We start from the raw sequence: 22,947 nt of genomic DNA on the forward strand, positions 1-22,947 counted from the left end.
TACAAACTTTATTAATCGAATGTGTGAAGTGAACTTTTATTAAATATGAGACTGAAACAGTGTTCAAATTTTATATAGTTAAAGCAAGAAGTACCTAATAATGAAGAACTACAGAAAATCTTTATTTAATAAGAACTGTGATGTCAGAGTAATTCAAAATAAATGCACATATAATAATTATGCAACAAGAAACTTCAACAGTATTATATTTCGACACGAGTTGGTGGACTCAATTCGATATAAATCGAAGTCAGAAGAAATATTTTTGGGCTCGGTCAAACACCATTTGATTCATTGTTTGTAATTTGATAGACAAAATTCAGAATGTTGGAGCTGCGAGATTATTATCTATCTACCTCTTAGTTTTTTGGGAAAATGTGATATTTGGAACAATTTCACGGTAAATTCAAGGTATCATGTCGCACAGCGGTTCACGCCCCGTGTCACCCAGAGTGGCCGACGGGGCTGTCCAACAATATGAGGGGCAGGTGGATTATATAATCAGTGATTATATGGAAAGATTAGGAACAAGATTGAATATATTAGAAACGGAATTAAAGTATGCTTGGCGTGCATTAGATCTACTGTCACAAGAATACGTAAAAATGTGGGAGAGGCTAGAAAAACTTGAAGCTTTGCTCTGTGAGCAACAAAGTGTCATAGCACATCTCCTGGAATTATATACAGCAGAAGGTGGTGATCTTAGTGCGTTAAACGTCCTATTACCAATAGCACAAAGTGGTATGGGTCAACTAGAAGTCATACGAGAAATACTAGGTAATGGAACGGTCGAAGATGGCCTCGAAGAAGGTGTTGATGTCACGAGTGGAGCCCCGCCGAACGAAGCTTTTTATAGATCCTTGAATCAAGCTTACAGGGAAGACCTGGTCGGCGGTGAATCTTCCAGATCAGCATCGCAATTGGGTTTAATATGGGAAGATCCTGAAGAATCCGAAGAAAGTGCGGCTAATAAAGCCAGCGAAGCAGAGGTACAAAAATTAATGGACGAAGCTATGTCTGAAGAAACGCAAGAAATATTTAGTTCAATCGATTATAAATATTATAGAGGCAATTCTCCATGTGTTAGTGAGCATGATTTGGCGCAATTGACGCGACTAAATTCAATGGACAGAGCTGCTATTGAGAAACTACATGAATTAGATAGATTAACTGGTAAGATGCAAGTTGACAGTCAGAGTATTAAAGAATTAGAAACACATTTGTTAGAAAGTCCTAGAATAATAAATCAACGGCAGCTGCAAGATGCTGCGACTTCGGAAGCCGAAGCAAGAGTTCTAGCTGAAGATAGTAGTATTATAGATGAACAATTACGGCAGATGTATACCAATCCAGATTGGACTTTCAGCAGCGGATCTGTCGGAATAGATGAAATTATGTTAATGGCGTCTGATTCTCCGAATAAAAAAATTGAGTCTCGCTTATCGACCGATGAAGAAGTTGCTGAAGCCATGTGCACTGGTTTTAGAAGTCCACGAGTCTCTTCGCCTCGACACAGAATGCATCACGAACCAGTTTCAAGTTCTGAACCATACAGCACAGTAACAGGTCGTCTTGCCTATAGTTCCGCTGTTCAAAACGCAGATATTAAATCTCCGAAGCCTGCCAAAGAGAGGAAATTTGTTTACAACCCATTTTTACCAGGATACGATGAAAATTTAGATAACTCGAATCTGATATCTACCCCATTTTCTACTGTCTCTAGTATTTCGCCTTCTATTTTTAAGGTAACTAGCACTAAACCTGCGTCGCCTTCACCATCAATATGCAGTGCTAGAACGAGACAAGATGGCTATTTAGAATCTAGCGAAAAGAATAAGGATAGTTTAGAAATGCAAGTTTCTAGTTCGCCAAGTCCACCACCACCAGCTCCACAGGATACTGCAGATAATTTGATGCTGCCTAATGCATCACCTCTACCGGGACCGTCTATGTCTCATAGTCCAGTCTTCCTTAGTGCTGAACAAGCGCAGATACAGCCGTCAATTAGTAGTATAGAACATGGACGACTAAGCCCACGAACTCCACACTCACCAAAAAGCCCCAGAACTTCCCCAAAACGAAAATCAAGTTCTGACATTGTGGCTGCAAAATCAGATTCTGGGTTATCTTCTATGAGTGGTTGGTCAAGCTTAGAAAAATCTCCCGGTTCGCCAAAATCTTCCAAAACACCAACTTCAAATTACTTGAGTGAACTTAATGCTAATCGTATTTCTGCAGCAAGAACATCTTCTCCCATGCCACCTGGAATGATAAATCCCGATATGTATCCTTACCAGCGCGATAATACTGCGTATAGGCAAAGTAATGCTGACTCATATATGGACGAAATTTTGAGGATACCCTCGTGTACGTCAGAAATTCAGAGACCGTATCAACAATCTGCTTTTACTTCTTTGACACAGTCAGTTCTAAGTAATGGTGATCTCTACAACTCTTTTGTTCCATCACCGGCGCCCTCAAGTACAAGAAACGTATCTCATAGATATGTAACGGAAGTGCCTTATAATGAGGCAGCTTATAGACATCAGCCAGCAATATATTCTGTTGCTGGTAGTAATAGACAGGAAGTGTACACATCTGTCTATACTAGCAATTCGTCGACCTCAAATGCTCAACAGCAAGCTTTAAATTATCCTGATCTTATAGAGCCTTATGGTAATGATGCTTACAATCAACGTTTTCCACCCGAACCAAACTATCACGCTCGAACAAGCATTCCGCATTCATCTAGTACCCATCATCATGGAAGTAAAAGAAATTTGAGTAGAGCGCCTTCTACAACATCGATGCCTAGTGAAGGAATGACTAATCACGAAGGTTACAAAACTGCTATGTATCGTACTATGTTCCCTACTGGAAATTTAACTGATGCGCTTGTATATTATCCAACATCTACTAGATACGATAGTCCTGTATATAATGTACCTCCTGCTGAATATGATGAACCTGAAGGTTGGGCACCACGAGAACATAGGTCTCCTATGGCAATCCCACGCGATAGTACTTCGGGTTCAATAAGATCTTCAGCTACAGTTCCAGCTGATGCTGTACAAAATATCACAATCGAACAGCGTAGATACCAGCAATATCAACAGCAGCAAGCCGAATATCAGCGACAGCAACACATTTATCAAAATGTACAAACATACAACGCATCCATTGAAAGTAAACAACTTGACGATCAATATCAAAAGACTTGGAACCAGAGGACACACTATCTTGAACTCGATTTACGAAATAAAAATTTTGCTGATCAGAATCAAATGGGAGAATTATTTGATGCTGGAGGTGTTATTGTTTCTAAATCCGGATATATATCTATTTCGTCAGATTTGAAGGACCGTATACCAACTGATAAGTTAGGTAAAAAGTCTAAACGCGGTTCGATCAAATCAGCAATGAATTCAGTGAGTCACTGGTTACCCGATCTAAATTTAAAGAAAAGGCATCGTTCAAATTCTTTACCTATTGGAGTACAAAGAGAAGACTTGGAGTTATCTAGAGATAGCAAATATAATTCATCGCTAAAAGACAAAGTTAAAGATCCAAACAGGAAGAAGAAGAAGTATCCATTAGTTGCAACTATGTCTGGCATATTACAAAAAGCTAAAAGGAAAACGCAACACAGTGATTTGTCACTCTCAGATCCTGAGCAATCAGAAACAGAATGGAGTGGAGGGCGCTCGAGTGTAGGAGTTTCTGACAGTGAAGAAGGTAGCGTATTTTCAGAATCAGGGAAAGATATGTTTGCTAAAGTAGCAAGTAGTAAAAAATCTAAAAAAACTGAGCCTCAAGCACAAGTAATAGGTAACCAAGTAATATCTTCAAGTCAGTATCAACTGATAGCTAATAGTCAACAGCAACAAATTGCTCAAGATAGACAACTATATATTGATGAATCGCAATACGATGACGATTTCAATCAAAATTTGAGGCAGGAATCTACGAAACAGCAATCAACAGATTATCAATCTGATAATAAAAATATTCAATTTCAACAAGTCCAAAATGGTGGACAAGTTCAACAACAAAATGATGTTTTTCAACAAATGCAAGTTCAAAATGGTAATTACCAACAGACGCAGATGCAAAACGGTGATCTGTCACAACAACCTCTATTTGCTCAAGTACAAAAGCCCAAATTACAGAGAGAAGCAACACAAGACTATAAACAAGATGCGGAAACTGATTTATCAGATAATGTACCGGGTGAAGAAGAAAACTCAGGAAAGAGTACTGGTAGTGGGTCATCTTCTATTTTTGTAACTGTAGGAGAGGCAAAACGCGGTACAGGTTCTGATGAATCCACAACTAGTGAAAATCGTACTTTCCCGCCTGTAACTTTAGGAGGAGCATCTATGGAGTTTGCCGTGTCCAGGGCTCTCGGAAAATATAGAAAGCGACGGTCGACTTCTGCTTCTGATGACCAAGCTGGTTCTGAGGACGCTGGTTCGAAATCTGATGAAACCGAACAACTGCAGGATGTAGAAGATACACAAAAACAGTCGCCACAAGGTGTTAAAACAATAACCACAAAAAGTTCACCGGAGCTACTTCCTGCTAAAAGCGTATCCTTAGAAGAACCACCGCAACCTGAAAGCAGTCCATCAGCCTCAAGCCATAGAAGTTATACTGGAAGAATGATGCCACGTCAGCAACAAAGTTTAGATATACCAGGAGGCAGAGGTGAGGATGATGATAATAGAAGTACACACTCCATGAGAAGTGGTAGATCATCGCGTCGTCAAAGCACTGAAGAAAGTATTGATAGTGAAGACGAATGGTACAGGTACAATGTAAGGCGTTTGGAAATGGAAGAACAGGATATACACTACCGACCAGAACTTTCTGAACCTCTTCGAGAAGAGGCTGAAAATGAAGAACAATTCGGACCTGACGAAGATGTGAAAGAACGAATGTCTTTTGTTTTAAGAGAATTAAAAATGACCGTTAAACCTATACCTGATGTTCTCGAAGAAAAAGAGCTAAATGCCCAAGTTATAGCATCCGCAAAACGACGAGAAAAAGAACAAGAGAGTAAGAAAAAAGATAAAAATCATAAACGTGAATCGACCGGGCCCAAATCAGTCTATGCTGAATTTGCTAGAATTACAGACTATCAAACGTGGCGAGATGCTGACGAAAAACAAGAACAAGAACAAGAAATTGAGTCTGATGTTGAAGCACCAAAAGACGAAGACGAAGACCGTTCAGAGCATTCGTCAGGTGATACCTCAGGGCCTGACAGTCCTCATCAAAGTATGGACGAAATGGAAGACGAAGACTACGAAAAAGAGCAAAGTACCATAAACCAACAACCAATTAAAGAAGGTGGTGCACTAATAAGAAAATTTACTGGCGTCCCTAGCTACACTAGTGAACCAATACCCGAACGTAAATACAGTACTCGTGTTGAAGGATGGTCTCTCAAAAATAAAACTGACTCGTCTTCTACTAGCGTAGAAGATCAAAGAGGTTCAGTTGATATACCAGATGACCAGAAGGATCAAGGCGGACCTTTGGGAAGCAAATGGAAACTCCTGAAGGCACTCAAGGAGCGTAAAGCCGAAGAGAAGACTAACCAGGAGAAAATTCAGGAGGCGGCCAGCACCCCTCAAGATAAAGTAAGTATGCGATCTATTATGCAAAAATTGTACGAAATAGGAGTTAAGAGTTAAATTTAAAATAGTTGTAAATTATATATATGTACATGTTTGATGGAGCTTTGTTGACAATCGTTATTATTTTATATTGTATAATATAACAAATACTGTAATTATAAAATTAATATTATATAAGCTACTAAATTTAATCGAAATGTAGATAATATCTATTATTAAATCTGTAAGAATTGGTATGTTAGCAGTAATTGTTAAGGAAAATTGCTCTCGCAATTTGCTGAATGCTGATGAGTTAAGATAATACTGTAGTGAAATATGTAGTAATTAATCTAATATTTAAAAAGCATCAAAAATGCAATTACCACCCGTTAGGATAAGCATATGAGTATCGTCGTCATGTTCATATCATTATTTACAATCATATCATATATACATATTATATTAAAATGCTTATTTATATGTCACAAGAGAAATTCTTTAACACTATTGTATATTAAAATTTTAATTCGCATCTATTATAACCAGTTAACTGTGGCTCTCTCATCCGCATTGAGCTCATGACTAGTATATTTGTCATAAAAACCTAAGGTCATCTCAACTAACAATTTTCAAAATAACCAGTAGTTAATGTTATTTAAATTACTAATCTAAATTCTTATGGATAAAGTATATTATTTCCACATCTCGGAAAGTTTTACGCAAATAGTCTTGATGTAAATTGCCACTTACAACTACTTATTTTATACAACCATAACCTCAAAACATTCTAAACAACTTGACATTTCAGAATATTTTCTGTATTCTGCCAAAATTTCAATTAAACAGCCATTAGTTTATGTTTTATACGCATAACAAATATACACGTCAAAACACAAAATTTTGCCAGTTCTCCATGACGTGTTTATTTGTCAATTATAATAGTATGTATGTACTATATCAATAAATAAAAGCACAATTAAAATTTTAATATTTGAGAAAGCTAAACTATCATCTTGAAGTTTCGTCCTGTCAAAAGCAGCGTAATCAACTTCTGCTTATATCAACAATTCAGTATCTATTCAAGCCAATTGTCACTATTACAATCTTGCTTTTTCATATAACTCGAATATGCAGTTTGTCGACCCGGTAGCTTTGGCGCCCGGGTCGACACACCTCAGTTCTGAACGCCTGCAAGACGTAGGAGCTAACTGGTTCCTGCGTCTGGTTCCAACAGTTAACTGGTTAATATAAAAACTCAATTTGAATCACACTATTTGACAATTCTAAACATTTTTCTGTTACAACCATTTTATTTTACATTTTATTCAATATAATTGAAAATGTTTTACTTCAATATAAAAAATTATCACGTCATTTTGCATATCACTTCATGCCTATGCCCTTTACTAAAATATTCACGTAGCTTTAAAATATTATAAATATAATAATAAATTCACTATATTTCCTATCACAACATATATATTAATGACATAGTTCACAAAATTTAGTCCACTATAATAAAATAATACATAACACATATACCTTGTCCTATAGTTACCTATTTAACATTCTTATATAATCATAATCATTCTCATAATAATATATATGTGAATTAAATATCTAATAATTAATAACTAAGCGTTAATGAGCGCTCCTTAATTTATTAAAAACAACAAAATTGTGAGAAATTTCCAATTTTGTCAAGAATATTATTAAATTCATATTACACATTTTGAAAAATAGTGTATGTTAAATTCAAATATTAATAATACATTTTACTGTTTTTTTAAATCGTGTACCTGAAGTTTCTATGTAATATTATTACAATTGTCATATTCTTCAAAATTTAATTAATTAATTCAATTAAGTACATAAGACTGATTTACAATAATTTGTTTGAATTCCACGAGTCTGTTATTAATCAATCAATATATATTAATACATACTGTTAATTTTATCTACTATTACCATTATTTATAAATATTAAATGTTACAAATAGTTATTTAACTATATTATACTCATAAGATAATCAATGAAAATATAATAATGCGGTTGATAAATATAAGAAAAATTAGTGGTTACGTAATTGTGCAATTTGTAGAAATTGTAGAATATAATTAACGCTTTTAGATATAATTTGTTAGTGCAATTGTATTTAGTGCTTTATATAATATATTATTATGTTATGAATAAATGTATATTGGATAGTAAATCGTGTAGATTTAGGTATTAGACAAATAAAAGCGTGGTAGATAAATTATATATTAAAGATAGGTGGTCAGAGATTGGTGTACCAATTTTGTAAAGGTGTCTAGATTGTTTATAATTTATAGGAATGGTTAATGATTAGGTTTTCGTGAAAAATCCAAAAATCGTCGGTTTCAAATTCAATTTTATGGGTAGTTATCATTTTTATATATTTAAAGTGAACAGCATTAAATCACCCTCTGAATAAAATAGTAAAAACTATATCTCACTTTATTTGAAATTATGAGCTTGTAAGTGCAACCTAGAGCTTTGGTGAAATTTTGATTATTTGTTGTTTTCATACTAAATTTTTTGATTAGAAAACTATCAAGTATTTTACCATTTTAAAATCCTGATTAATATACCAACTTTTGGTACACATTAGTAAGTTTTTTAAGAGAAGCACCTATCAAATTTGAGTAATTTTGAAAATTTTACATTCATAATTCAACGATCCTTCTTTTTGAATGAATTCTTGAAAAACTTTATTAATTACGTAATTATTTTTGACTGTACTTCTAAAAATGTTATTCACGTAAATGGATCTAACGTTTAAACACACATTTAATAAAAATTAACTACAATAATTGAAAAATAGCCACAATTGTAACAAAGCTGGAGGTTGCATTCAAAAGCTCATAATTATTAAATAACATGAGATAAAGTTATCCTATAATTTTAATCAGGACATTTATGATCAATACTATCACCCGGTTTCTGATTGACGTTGAGTTCTGAGACATCCTGTATATATAAAAAACATTTAAATATAAATTTTGAACGTTTTTTCTAATTGTAAAATAACAATTCAAATCTAGCGCGCAAATATCAAAACTGGCCTACTTAACCTTACTTGGTTTAATTATCGCTTTTTCTAATTAATAATTTACACAATTTTGCAGAAAACCGTGAATAATAATGTAAAAGAAATTTAATTCACAAAAATACAATCCATGTTTAGTTTATGCTGTAACTGTATTTAATACACATTTGCTATTTTACATAGTTTATATATTGGGTTCCGTAAGAATTTATAAATTCTCAGTTTTTTTCATGATTTTTGCTCATATTGATCAATTTTAAAAACATATTATACATAAAAACAATTGGAATACAAATTTTGAAGACTGTTTTTTGATAAATTTGTTTGAAATAACTGTTCAAATTTGGCGCGCAACTAACTTGCCAAAACTGACTTACTTCACACCAATGTCTTAAGTGTCACTTTTGCTAAAGGATAAATTGCACACATTACTAACTTAACCTCTGAAAGGAAAGGACATTAAATATGACGTTTAATTAACAATAAAGTGATTTTGTTTAGTTTTTGCTGTAAAAGATGTGTGTTCTGTGTCAGTTAATTATGTATTAGGTATGTACTTGCAATATTATTTTATACTAACTAAATTACATAGTTTTCTGTCAAGGGTATAATGTCAAAAACTAACAACATCCTTAAGCATTTCTATTGGCAGATTGATTATTATTATTAACGAATAATAATTGTATGTAATTAGTATACTATATTGGTACACCATTGCTCTGATTAATAATTGTTATACAATAAGTATTTACTATTTAAGTTTCATTTACCCATTGAATCCCTTTCACCCATCGCCTTGTCCCGTAGGACCAAATTGCTTATATAACCTTCTACACTTAATATTATACCAAAATTTTACTAAATGTAGCTATTAATATCTCCGAGCTTACTTATTCTATATGTAATCATAACGAATTAAACAAACATCATGCTGAGGGGAACATTTTTAATACAAGAAAATCTTAGGGATTCAATGTAGTAGAAAAAAAACTATAGCAATAATCCATACAAACATATTAACCAAAGATATATTATTCGTGCTTATAAACTTAACAATCGTTCCCAAAATATGGTTTATCAAATTAAGTATTATCATACCATGAAAATGTCAATAAGTAAACAAATAATAATCACAATAAACAAAAAGTTTTAAGGACCTGAAAACAGTTGTTTTCTGAGGCTTTTTCTACGCGTCAACATTCTAAATTTGCATAGAAATACATGGTTAATGCTACAGGTATATTATTAAATAAATTCATGTCAATTTTGAATCTTACTCCTATAACATAATAATCTTATAACTCTTTTATAAATCTATCTATTCAACTGCCCATAATTATTGTAAAATAGTTTTTGGTTTGTAATATATTTTAAAATTACAATAGCATTATTCTTATGGGCATCTAAAAATGTTTAGTCGAATTAGAATTTTTGTTGGTATAATGTTTAATTTAGCATAGTTATGAACCTACCTCGCCAATTCTCCGATAAAATAGGCCGTGACATAATGTTGTTATGGCAATGCTATGTTACGCCATTTTTTTTTTTCATATAAAATGGTACTAAAAATTGTCAAAATTCTATGTATTCCCCGTTTAATCAGTCAGTTTTAGATATAAAACCTAACCTAGATAACACACGGTCAAAAAATGTTATTAATACTGCATATTTCTGATGTGCATTGCTAACACATACGTGAATTTAGGTTTTATGTGTAAAGCAAGTCATGCATTTTTGCACTTTTTGCTGTCAATTTTTATGAACAAAGGTCATATCTTTCACACTACATATAGTGCTAGGAAAGAAGTGACTGTGACATCACTGGACGAACGAGCGTTGCCGACAATCGTGAAACTCTGCCCATTGATTAAATGTTACATGTCATGAGTTTTATTTTAATAATATAGTTGCAATTGTGATGACTGATAATTTTGTACAAAATGATATTAATAATATTTATCATAATAGTCAATGTAGTTCAAATATTATCTGTGATAGTACTAATTCAATAATATAATGGCAATTGTTAGTATCATTTCTTACAAAATTGTTAGTCATCACAATTGCCATTAAATTATTAAAATGAAATTATTACAGATAATTTTTTATTAACATTAACTATTATGATAAATATTATTAAATATTAATATTATCATTTCTTACAAAATTATCAGTCCACAAATTTCCATTATCTTATTAAAATAAAACAAATGACATATAAAATTTAAGAAATCGTAAGACTTTGACTATTGTCGGCAACGCTTGTTCACTCAGTGACGTCACAGTCCCATCTATCTTTATGTACTTATTTTGTGCTCGACTAGCAGTCCATGTACTGTAAAGTCTAAGACCTTTGTTCATATAAATTGATAGTGAAAACTGCACCTAACTTTTTTTTAGGTGCCTTACACCTGAAACCTAACTTCACGTATGTGTTAGCAATGCACATCAGAAAGATGCAGTTATATAAACATTCGTTTTTTGATGTTTATGATTTGATTGATTGATTTATAATATCATTTCTTAGAAAAATTATCATTCATCACAGTTGCCATCATATTATTAAAATAAAACATATGACACATGACATTTAATCATTCGAGAGAGTCCACGATTGTCGGCAACGCTCGTTCACCCAGTGACGTCACAGTCTCTCCTCATTGTACACTTTATACAATGAAAAACATAGGGACTGTCCATATAGTATAAAATCTATGCATTTTCTTCATATAATCAGAATAATAATGTTATCATAACTGCATCTTTCTGATGTGCATTGCTAACACATACGTGAAAATAGGTCGCAGCAGATACATAGTATTTTTACTACTAATTTATATGAAGAAAAATCCGTAACATAGCGTTGCCATAATAACGCTTTGTTATGGTCGATTTAAACGGAAAATTGGTCCCTAAATATTATTTCTTATGTCAATTAAAAGCAGATTTGCTTGAATCTTACAAAGCATTTATAAAACTGAACATGTGTTGTGAAATCAGCCGTAAATTTGTACAAATTGCTTTTTTAACTCTTCCAAGTTCCAGACTTATATTATTAATTATTGAAATTTAGTTAGTTCTAATTTAACACTTCAATTTGAATAATAACAATAATGATAAAACAAAATGGGAATTTTACTATGAACTAAATAATTAGTTACTTAAAATTATATTACTACTTAAAGTTATCATTTAGTTTTTAATACATGTGAACTTTATACTATAATCTTTGTAAAACGCAGTTAATTTTAAGGAAAATACATTTTTTTATATAAGTCAGTAGCACTCATATTTTCTTTTTTACATTTACAAAATACATTTTGGTACAATATTACTTATTTAATTTTTACCAGTGAATAAGATCTCATTTATTATATATATGCTATCTATTTATTCGTTCAGTTAATCACGACTTAAATTGGTAAAAATAAATATAATGATAATGGAATAAATAAAAACTGTTAATTTTCTTGCATATTTCTATCCATAATTTGTATCGCTTAAACTCATAAAATTATGTAAATTATTTAATGTGAAATTCTATATTTATTAAATTTTTTACCTAATAAATATTATTTTGTTTTATAAAATTTTATACTAATAATTAAATTAATTTATCCGTAAATGAAAACTAAATATTGAGTGGTTTCAGAATCCTAAAGAACTATTGAATTTTTTGTAATTTTTAACAAAATTTAGAAAGTATTTATTTTTTATGTTCATACATATTTTTTTGATAATTTGAATTTCCAGAAAAACCTTTTGATGACCTGGTCGTTTTGCTGGAATTTTACAATATTCAAATTTTGTTTGCTATTTCTAATATTTTATTTTAATCTTACACGTTTTCAGCAAATGCAAGCTAACATTTTATTTTTATATCAGTTTATATCAAAAAATTTATTGGTTACCTTTGGATCTTTATACATATGTTTTAATTAATAAAATAATTTTAATCGTTTTTTTAGATTTATATTTTATTATTTTCAAATTGATTTTCAAATTCACTAAATAAAATCTATGAATAATTTGTATTAAAAAGTTCTTAATAAATTATAATTGATTATTGTTAGATTTTTGAAAACACTCAGTATTTGGTTCATCACAATTTGTATATAAATTGTTATCTGTACATACAATGTTCATACGAAATGTTCAAATGCGTAAAATTCATATTATTAAGTTTTTGCATTAACCACTAATTATTTATTATTAATCTATTAACGATTTAACATTAAGTTATTGTGAATAATATTTAGAATATTTAGAGTTTATTGGATCTTCTTTAAATTTGTTTTAGACAATTAAAAAAAATTAAAAATTGCCATCGTCAATTTAATTAACAATTGGTCATAGAATTTTTTTTAATTTGATGATTTGAACAATCCTAAAAAAATATTTGTAGGTTTTAGTTTTGTTCAAAAAATGTCGAAAGCTATACTAAAACTAATTTTATATATTTTCAAAAACGATGGTTTCTAAATATTTAAATATTATTCAATATATCTTTATTTCAATATAATGCTATTATGGCATAATAAAATAGATGAGGTAGTATTACTTAATTTAAACCTCCAAACAACATCCCCAATAACATAATTCACTTCTACTCTAAACCAATGTTAAGATATTTTCACCACATGTAAAATGTTCTATTATAGAAACTTACAAAGATATGTAAATAATAGTAAATATCATCATTGAAATTTTAATAAAAAATAACATGTACAATTAGTGCAAATTTGTAATCTTTTTGATACCAAAGATCTTTGTAAATTTCTAAGCATTTTTTACCAAAATGATTTTGCAACAAATGTATTAATTTAGCCTATGGTGTCTACTACTCATACTGCTAAATAATGAAAAATAGTATTAAAACTATAATAACCAATATGAATATACATTATATATGTCAAACTGTATAAGTTACGAAAATATTGTATTGCAGTTTTAGAATATACAAATAAAGATATTAATCGTTTACATATATATATTTAGTTTTTTATAATATTTTTTTGTTTGATAAAAAATATTTTTTTGTTTGGTAAAAAATATTTTTTTATTTTTTTGTTTTATATTTTTTATTAATGATTTTTTTTATTTTTTTTAGAATGGAACTGGTGCTGGAGGCGAAGGTGGTGGTCGCGGAAATGGGTAAGCAAAATAATAAATTTTTAAATATTATCATTATATATATATATATATATATATATATATATATATATATGCAATTATATAATCATTGCTTCATCGCAGTAAGAAAGAAAATGATGTAGAAAATGTTAAAAATACTATTAAAATTCAAACAATAAAACTTTTCAATTCTTATATCGAATTTTACATCAAAGTTATATTTTTTAAATTTCTATACCGCTTAATTCATTAGCATTATTTACTTATAGTTTCATTTTTTTGTGTGAATATAATATTTAACTAATGGTTGTTATTAAATATTTGATTAATTTTTATTTATATCATTATATTATTTATATTTATATATTAAACATTTATTATTTAACTATTTATGAATCATGTACCAGAATTACTTTGCATAGAAAAAACTCCAAAGTATTATCCTATGACGAAGTTTTGAAACGAAACTTTTTGGCTTTGTATTAAATACTTTGCCATCATCAATCACGATCATAAATATTATTTTCGTAATTTATCATCAAACAAACAAGTTGCAAACAAACGCCGTACAGTAAACATTTTATAAAACTTCGGAGTATAACATAAATTGATAATATTTGTATTAACGTTTAGTAAATAATCATTCTAAATTATAAATATACACATTTTATATACTTATCTGAAATATTATGAGCTATTTATAAATTGCCAAAAGCAACTAAAGATCTGCCAAATTTTCGGGAAGACGGCCGAACAAAAATCTGATTATTTTTATGTTTCCATTTTTGTCTCTTTTTTTTAGAAACCTGTAAAAACATGAAACTAACAAGCAATGTATCATTTTACACACTTGATAAAATGGTCAAACTTTTAGTATCACTTGCGTTTCTATAGCATAATCAATAGCACTAAGTTTTATCAAGATCCGAGCTACTGAGATTTTTCGGCTAAAAATTTTTTATAGCATTTGATCAAGCTATTTTTCGAGTTTTTAGATAATTTAACCAGATAATCATATGAGTATTAAAATAATTCTTATATGACGTTATTTCTCGCTATATGCCCTACAATTAATTTCTAATTTGGACCCTCTATCTGCCAATTTGGACTCCGAACAATCGCCACTCTAACCTGAAACTAGCTTAGTATTAGGTTGAGAACACGTTTGGCCTACCTGTGCACTGTGGTATCTTCTCAAAAGCGGATCTTGCGAATTCAATGAAACAAGGTACACATTGTTATTATACTTCACCAAGTTTGTGATAAAAATTTCAAATTGGTTTATTCCATAGTTTTTGAGATATGCGAGATTACACTCTGACCTGAAACTAGCGTAGTTTCAGGTCGAGAACACGTTTGGCCTACCTGCGCACTATGGTATCTTCTGGAAAGCGAATTTTGCGAATTTAATGAAACATGGCACACATTATTATTATACTTTACCTAGTTTGTGATGAAATTTTCAAATCGGTTCATACCATTGTTTTCATGATATGCGAGATTACACTCTGACCTGAAACTAGCCTAGTTTTAGATTGAGAACAAGTTTGGCCTGCCTATGCACCCTGGTATTTTCTTGAAAACGGATCTAGCGAATTTAATGAAACTTGGCACACATTGTTACTATACTTTACCAAGTTTGTGGCAAAAATTTCAATTTGTTTCATTCGATTGTTTTCGAGATATGTGAGATTACACTCTAACTTGACACTAGCCTAGTTTTAGGTTGAGAGCACGTTTGGTCCAGGTGCACAATGGTATCTTCTCAAAAGCGGATCATGCGAGTTTAATGAAACTTGGCACACATTGTTTATATACTTTACCAAGATTTTGACAAAAATTTTAAATTGGTTCACACGGTAGTTTTTGAGATATGCAAAATTACACTCTGACCTGAAACTAGCCTAGTTTTAGGTTGAGAACACGATTGGCCTACCTGTGATTCAATTTTCTACAGTTTTAAGTTTCGAACTTTCTATTCATTTGTTGAATTTAATTATCTGTTATTAACGTGAGGTTGAATTAATTTCCCTCAAGACACAATGTAATTAATTATTTTTGCCTAATAAAACGGTTTTAATTCTATTTCTGGCCAACTCTGTATACAGCACTTGTACTCCAGACGTCTGCAAAAAAAAATCGACTCATCTTTATTCATGAAAATAAATATCGGCATTTACCTCGGCGTGTCGCCGACAGCACCGGCGTCGACACGTGTTTCGAGCTTTTCCCAAAAACCCTTTTTTTTCGCCCATCATTTCGCAGGCGTTTTCATTCGGCTTCGCACTTTCGCAGAGACGAGCCAAAAACTCGCTAACGCGGAGACACAGATTGTGCGAGCAAATTGCCAAACGACGTAATAAAACATTCAAAACGGGACCAGATACATATGACAGGCTGACGAAAGAAAATAATATAAGCATATACGATATAGATACGTATAGCATATTTACATAGATAATATGTAAAATAGTGGAGTGCATGGCGTCGTGCCTTAAGGCAAACTGCTGGTACTTCCCGTGCCGTAATTAAAAATCTTGCTACGGAACCCACAAAAATTGCACATAATATGTACACATTATTAAAATCTCTAAAATATCTGATAATTTTTTTTTTTGTTATATGCTTATTATCTTTGTTACAAACTATATTATATATCAGTTACTTGAGTCATTTGCGATTTTTTTAATAATATTTTTAACAGGTTTTACGAAAATACATATATAAATGTATTAAATTTTCATAGTTTTCTATTTTTATGTCACCGAAGAATTTGTAAATAGATTTATTTGTAGCACAATCACAGTCGTGGAAAGATCTTCATAGACCAAAGATTTAGAGATTCATAGATATGTAAATCAGCATTGTTCATTTAACTTGTTTCATTATTTATTATATTATTGATTTAGAGACAATTCGGTGCTTCTTCAATTTTACTTTTTAAGTAGGATTTTATTCTTATAGAATTATAAAGAAGTCAATTCAGGCTATCGTAACTTGATGTACATATGTCCAATAAACATTTTTAACCGCCATTTTTTTATCTTATTTTCATTGAGAGTCCATAACCGCTGGATCTGTCTTCCCAAAAATTTAATCAGTTCTTCATCTCGTCAATACAAGTAAAATGTTTAATAATAGGCTGTCAAATATCTCCCTTCCGCTTTTTTGCTCTTGGTTTATAATACAAAAAGGCGGATATTTGACAACCTATTACAATAACCATTTTTGGCACATTTTGAACCGTATCTTCGGAACGGCTGGACCTGCCTTTGCCAAAATTAAACAGCACGTCTTCTTATCAATAGGAGTGGAACGTTATTTGAATCATTCAAATCGGTTCCCGAAATCGTCGACGAAAAATTGTATCCGCACATACATACACTCACAAACATTTTCGATTTTTGCGATTACTATAACTTACTCTACAGAAAGTTTAATAAAAAGATATAAAATTGAAAAGTATTACTACATTCTTAATTTTCAATATATATATATAAGGTAAGGCAGGGTACAGAAGTCCAATTTCCAACTTTTTTTTTTTTTTTTTTTTTTTTTATTTATTTCTTATAACCAATCTGAACCTTGGGTTCAATGAGGTTATTTGCTAACGGGTACAGGGTAATTTCCAACTTTGAGCAATTATATTGTAAAAACCAAACCAATAACAAGAAGTAACACATATCCAACAAACAACTATCTGACTATGTTCAGCAAAACTCCCAGCTTTGTTGTCGAAATGCGTTTTTTTAGCTGTTTGTCAAAATTTGTAACCTTATATTAATTTTAAAGAGATTTTACGGAATAATAGCTACATTACTCAAACAATGAAAAATATAAGTTTTATAGGTGCATTTTTTACAGAGTACTGTAAATAACTTTGATCTGGTAGTTTGACAAAAATATTCATCAGAAGAGTTGGAATAATTATTTATCTCCAGTAAAGTAGCTTATTTCAAATTAACTTACAAAATAATAGCTAATTTACACAAACAATGAAAAATACAAATTTCATGGGTGCATTTTTTCACAGAGATAACACTGTAAATAACCTTGATCTATTATTTTGTCAGAAATATTCATCAGCAAAGTTGGAATAAATATTTATTTATTTCTTGTAAAGTAGCTTCTTTTAACTTAACTTACAAAATAATAAATACAGTACTCAGCAAAGAAAAATATAAATTTTAATTTAAGATAAATGGGTGCATCTTTACAGCGATAACACTGTATATAACCTTGATCTGTATTTTGTTAAAAATATTCATCGGCAGAAACGGAATAACTATTTATTTATATCTTGTGAAATAGTTTTTTCAACTTAACTTATTTTTTACTTCCTATTATTTATTTTTTTCACCCTTTTCAGAGTAAAAGTTCAGTTGGTCTTTTTTACTCTACCCATATGTAAGCTTTCACATGGATTATATAAAAAACTGCAAGAAATAACTTAAAATTAACAAAGCATTTTATAAAACAATCAAATAACGTATACATGAAAATTATATTGAGTCTTGTAAACTAAACAACAGAGTCCTCATAACCAAAAAAATATAACGAAAGAAAGCACTTTTGTTATGGATTTTTAAACATTGCAGTTTATCTCCCGATAGTGACATGGTAAGAATTAAAGTGATGACTGATCATCCATCTTTTTTCCTCTACTTTGAAATATTACTGTTAAAAAATTCTTAAATTTTTAATGTTTTCGAGATATCAGTGGTATCCGCGGATCTTTAAGCCCCGCTCTACCCGCGGCATATATATACATATATATATATATATATATATATATATATAAATTTTTATTTTAATTAAGGTCCAATGTCGGCTGTTTGCCCCACTATCATGCTCGAATATTCGAATGTCCTAAAAATTCTTCTATATTACCCTGTGTATATGTGAAAGCTACATACAGTAATTAGTGTTTCAAATAGTTTTGTGAAATTATAGCACGTAACAAGTTTTGTGTAGAGCAAAATGTTCATAAATATAACTCCACACTAAGGCAGAGGCCAAGCAATTAAACTAAGTTTAATAGTATCTTGTTCGTGCCAAGATTCGCACGGAATCACAAGCAATATCATGCTTTACTAGAAAGTTTAGTAAATAAATATGATTTCAAATAGTTGAAGTCGAATATAAAATATAATTGTATTTTAAATATCAGTAAGCGCTGTGAACGCTGTACTGTAATCATTCTTGTCTAAATGTTAAATCAATTTTTATCCTCTTGAAATATATGAAATATTTGTAAGACGTTGGGATGAATTTTAAAATATTCCTTTGATAAAACTGTAATTTCATTGGTTTTATTATTTTGCGCAGTATGACAAGATTTATTTAATCAACCACAGTCTCGTGCTGTTTGAAGACGGAAACTTTTATTTTGATTATACTATTTTTCAGTTTGTTCATTGTACTTACATCCGAGATATAAAGTTCTATATTTTATCTTAGTAACAGAAGTGGTACATTATTTGAATTTCAATGTAATTTTAGAACTTTATGCTGAGATGTTTTTATTATAAACTAGATGACCTGACAGACTTTATCCTGTACCCATGTCTACAATTTTTTAATATAATATACTAATATTCACCGTTTACCTAAAAATAATAATTTTTGTTTTTTAAATTATTCCTCACGCCAAAATGCATATACATTTATAATATGAGCGATGTTAATTGTAGAACTGCTTTAAATAAAATGATGAGTCTCAATTCCCACACTATATTGGAAATTGAAGTCTTTTAAACGGTATAACATAACCATACCCATAACATAACACTGATACTTCATGTTGGATTAAATTAATTTAATTTTTTATTATTTTTGATATCCAAAATTGCATCTTAAACTTCTTCTAATCGATATCGTGAGGACCGAATTGTATGTATTCATCTTTACTTTCTCATTTGTTGTTATAAAGTGAAATTTTTACGAATTTGAAAAATATTGTGGAAAGATTAGTAAAAGATGCAAAGAAATTATATATTGAAAAAAAAACCTATATTGAAAATTCAATATCCGAACCTTGTGTTGGCGCCCCCTAAGGCGTGCGCTCGTATTTTTTGCATGCATCGCATTAAAAGTAGGACCGGCTCTGATTAATTTCATATTTTAAGTTGTAAATATAATAGTCTAGTATAGATATTAATTTAGTATCGATTTTAGTTTGATTCTCAATTTGTTAGTTTTATATGTAATTTTGTTAAACTCCTTCATCTTATCACTATCTGATAATGATAATAAGTGTGTGCAAAATCGTAAATTGGGCACACGTGTAAAATATACTAAAAAGATATTACCTTAATATAATACTTTTAATAATTCATTTAACAACAAGATAGGTACATTAGTGTTTTATATATGATTTATACAGTTTTATGATAAATGCTATTTCATAATTGCTTCCATAACTCTTTGAGTGCGACTTTAAACATTTTGTTTTATGACAATACTCTGTAAAATATTGCTATAAGGTGCAGTATAAAGATTTAAAAGATTTCATACTTATATTATTGCTATAACGTATTTTATTGTTTGCATGCAATGTTATTATTTGAGTTATAAACGTGAAAATGAAACGTGTTCTAAAAATCTAGGAAATATCAAATATTTTATAAAGTGATATAAAACATAATATTTTAGAGTTCATGTTGATGGGTTAATTCTTGGTTTATATTTTCAATAGAAGAATAACCAAACAAATGTGTCTCAAATTATATTTTTATCCATCATGTTATTAGGATCTACTTATTAATTTCCAACTCAGCTCAGAATGATTATTATTAGTTAATGATAAGAATTAGATCCTTGCAATGTTGAGGATAGTTTTCTAACAAATTTATTTTTCTAAGATTTTATAATAACATTATTACTGAGGCAAGTTTAATATTTGTGTAAGCTCAATCATAATAATAACTTCAAAATATTGTTTTTATTTTATACAATACATGAGAAGGAGAAATGAGAGCTCTATATAAGCTGAGAAACTTTGTAACATTCCAACAATAGTTATTTAATTATAAAATACTTATTTTTTGTGTTTGAATAATAATTTATGAACTAAACAATCATCAACATCTATTTCAAAACTATCTCAAAAGTATTAATGATAATAAATAAGATTTAGTAATACTAACAAGAAAAATATCTTAAAAATCTCGTAAGGTCTAAGTTTATTTTTAATTCACAAATTGAAGTTTAAAATTTCATAATTATTATAATTTTTAATTGATTATAATTTTATGAATTCTTACAAATTATACATAAATGCACTTACAAATCGTTTCTAATTTTTAAAAATGTATAAAATTATTAAGAATTGTGATTTAAATAAAATTTACCATAATTTTCATGTATGTTTAACTACATGGCAGCAATGGTGATTTGATGATGAGTATTTCTATACTTTTTAACGTTTTTTATCAACTAAAACTTTGTAGCATAGCATATTTTTAGAATTTAGTGGTGCATTTATCCTATACTAAATGAAATATTACATTTTTACAGACATCCAGGGGACAATCCATTTTACAGCAACATCGACAGTATGCCTGATATACGACCCAGGAGGAAATCGATACCATTAGTTAGCGAGCTGGTCAGTAGATTTTTAACTAATTTTATAACATTATTTGATCAAAATTCACCAAATTCAACTCATATATTTAATATAGAGTTCATAGTTTCATAATACTTTGGATTTATACAAATTCGCGAAGTCATTAATAATTTTCTAAAATATTGATGATTAGAAAATAACTGCACAAAAGTCCATGAGACTATATGTTAATATTTGACATTTTATTAAAATATAGTTTTGAAACAAAATAATGTCTCAATTAGAATGTTTTCAATTACTATTTTTTTTAAATATATATAAAGTAAAGATTTGTATAAACATAATTATAATAATTTTAAATTAATGCTATAGTTTCCGAAGTATTATGAAAACATTAATTCATGCCATGTCCATTCTCATTTATTGTTTGACATACCATTATCGGTTAATATAGAATTATTATTATAGGCACACACATGTCAACGAATTGAATATTAATTTACGTATATTTAATCAAGAAATATTTAGTTAATTGAAATATTGCTGAAACGTAAATAGTTTTTCAGGATTTCTATAGAAATTTTATTATCAAAGGCATAATAAATAGAAATACGTGATAAGGCGACTAGTTATTTTTCATCTAAAATTGCTTAAATTGTTTGAATTTATTTAACTTTTACAATAATTATTTTAAAAATGGGAGTCACGTCTTTTCTGAAGTTTTACTATCATTTTTAACTATGTTCAAAATATCTTTACTTTTAAATTTTTTTTCTTCAAATATCAACTATCAGATGGATTATATTGAACGTTTGAAGAATCACATAATTTGTACAATGTGCAAAATTTGATTTAACCTGGTGAAATCAACATATGAGCAAGAAATTTGTTGTTGGCAACTATAAGTAAGTGCGGTTTTTATTGTAAATCATTTCAATTGAATTTTTAAGTTTTGTTGATATAGTTTAAATGTAAAATACCGTTTGTTCATGGATAATAGGTGATTTAGATGTTTATGAGTGAAAATGAGTTTTTTGGTCGATTGCATAGTGGAGCAAATTAGCTCCAAGTTAGATTAAGTCATGATTTCATATACAAAAACAAAAATCATCGTAGAATTACAAAGTATTGAGTTTTAATTAAAACTACTTAATTATTTATGAAAATACCCTGCACATAGTTTCAAATCAAATCGAAAATTTTTGTCTATATGGCTTCTTTCTGCAAAAGGTAAAAGCTCTTAAAAATGTTATGAGCTATTAGTCAAAATTAGTCAAATTTCTTTCTGGTGATTTCTCAGTCAAAGATGAAAAACGGTCTAGTCATTCTAGAAGTAGTCCTCTAGTCATAAAGTCGATTACAAAGAAATTGTCTGTTTTTATTTGGGCACTTGACCATATCCACTATATCGTCCTAACTTAACTTTCCACCTTCTTATTACTTTTTGTTTCGATTTTTACAAATCTTCTTGAATGATTAATAATTCAATGATTATGATTATGTCAAATTGTACCTGATTCAGTTTTTTGTTAATAAAAACCAGAAAATTTAT

The 22,947-nt window shown here is 29.7% G+C and overlaps 1 protein-coding gene across 1 annotated transcript in view; it reads left to right on the forward strand.

The window, feature by feature from the left end:
• The first annotated feature begins 416 nt into the window (after positions 1-416).
• LOC113367572 overlaps positions 417-22,947 on the forward strand; it is a 106,739-nt gene continuing 84,208 nt past the window's right edge. The window contains exons 1-3 of the mRNA XM_026609169.1: positions 417-5,645; positions 13,803-13,846; positions 21,344-21,434. Coding sequence (XP_026464954.1) covers positions 417-5,645; positions 13,803-13,846; positions 21,344-21,434 — 5,364 coding nt within the window. The remainder of the gene's footprint in view (positions 5,646-13,802; positions 13,847-21,343; positions 21,435-22,947) is intronic.

The sequence above is a fragment of the Ctenocephalides felis genome, unplaced genomic scaffold (genome assembly GCF_003426905.1).
Source record: "Ctenocephalides felis isolate EL2017-DRISC unplaced genomic scaffold, ASM342690v1 CF-g0.4_SCAFFOLD_01170, whole genome shotgun sequence".
In the NCBI taxonomy this organism is placed as follows: domain Eukaryota; kingdom Metazoa; phylum Arthropoda; class Insecta; order Siphonaptera; family Pulicidae; genus Ctenocephalides; species Ctenocephalides felis.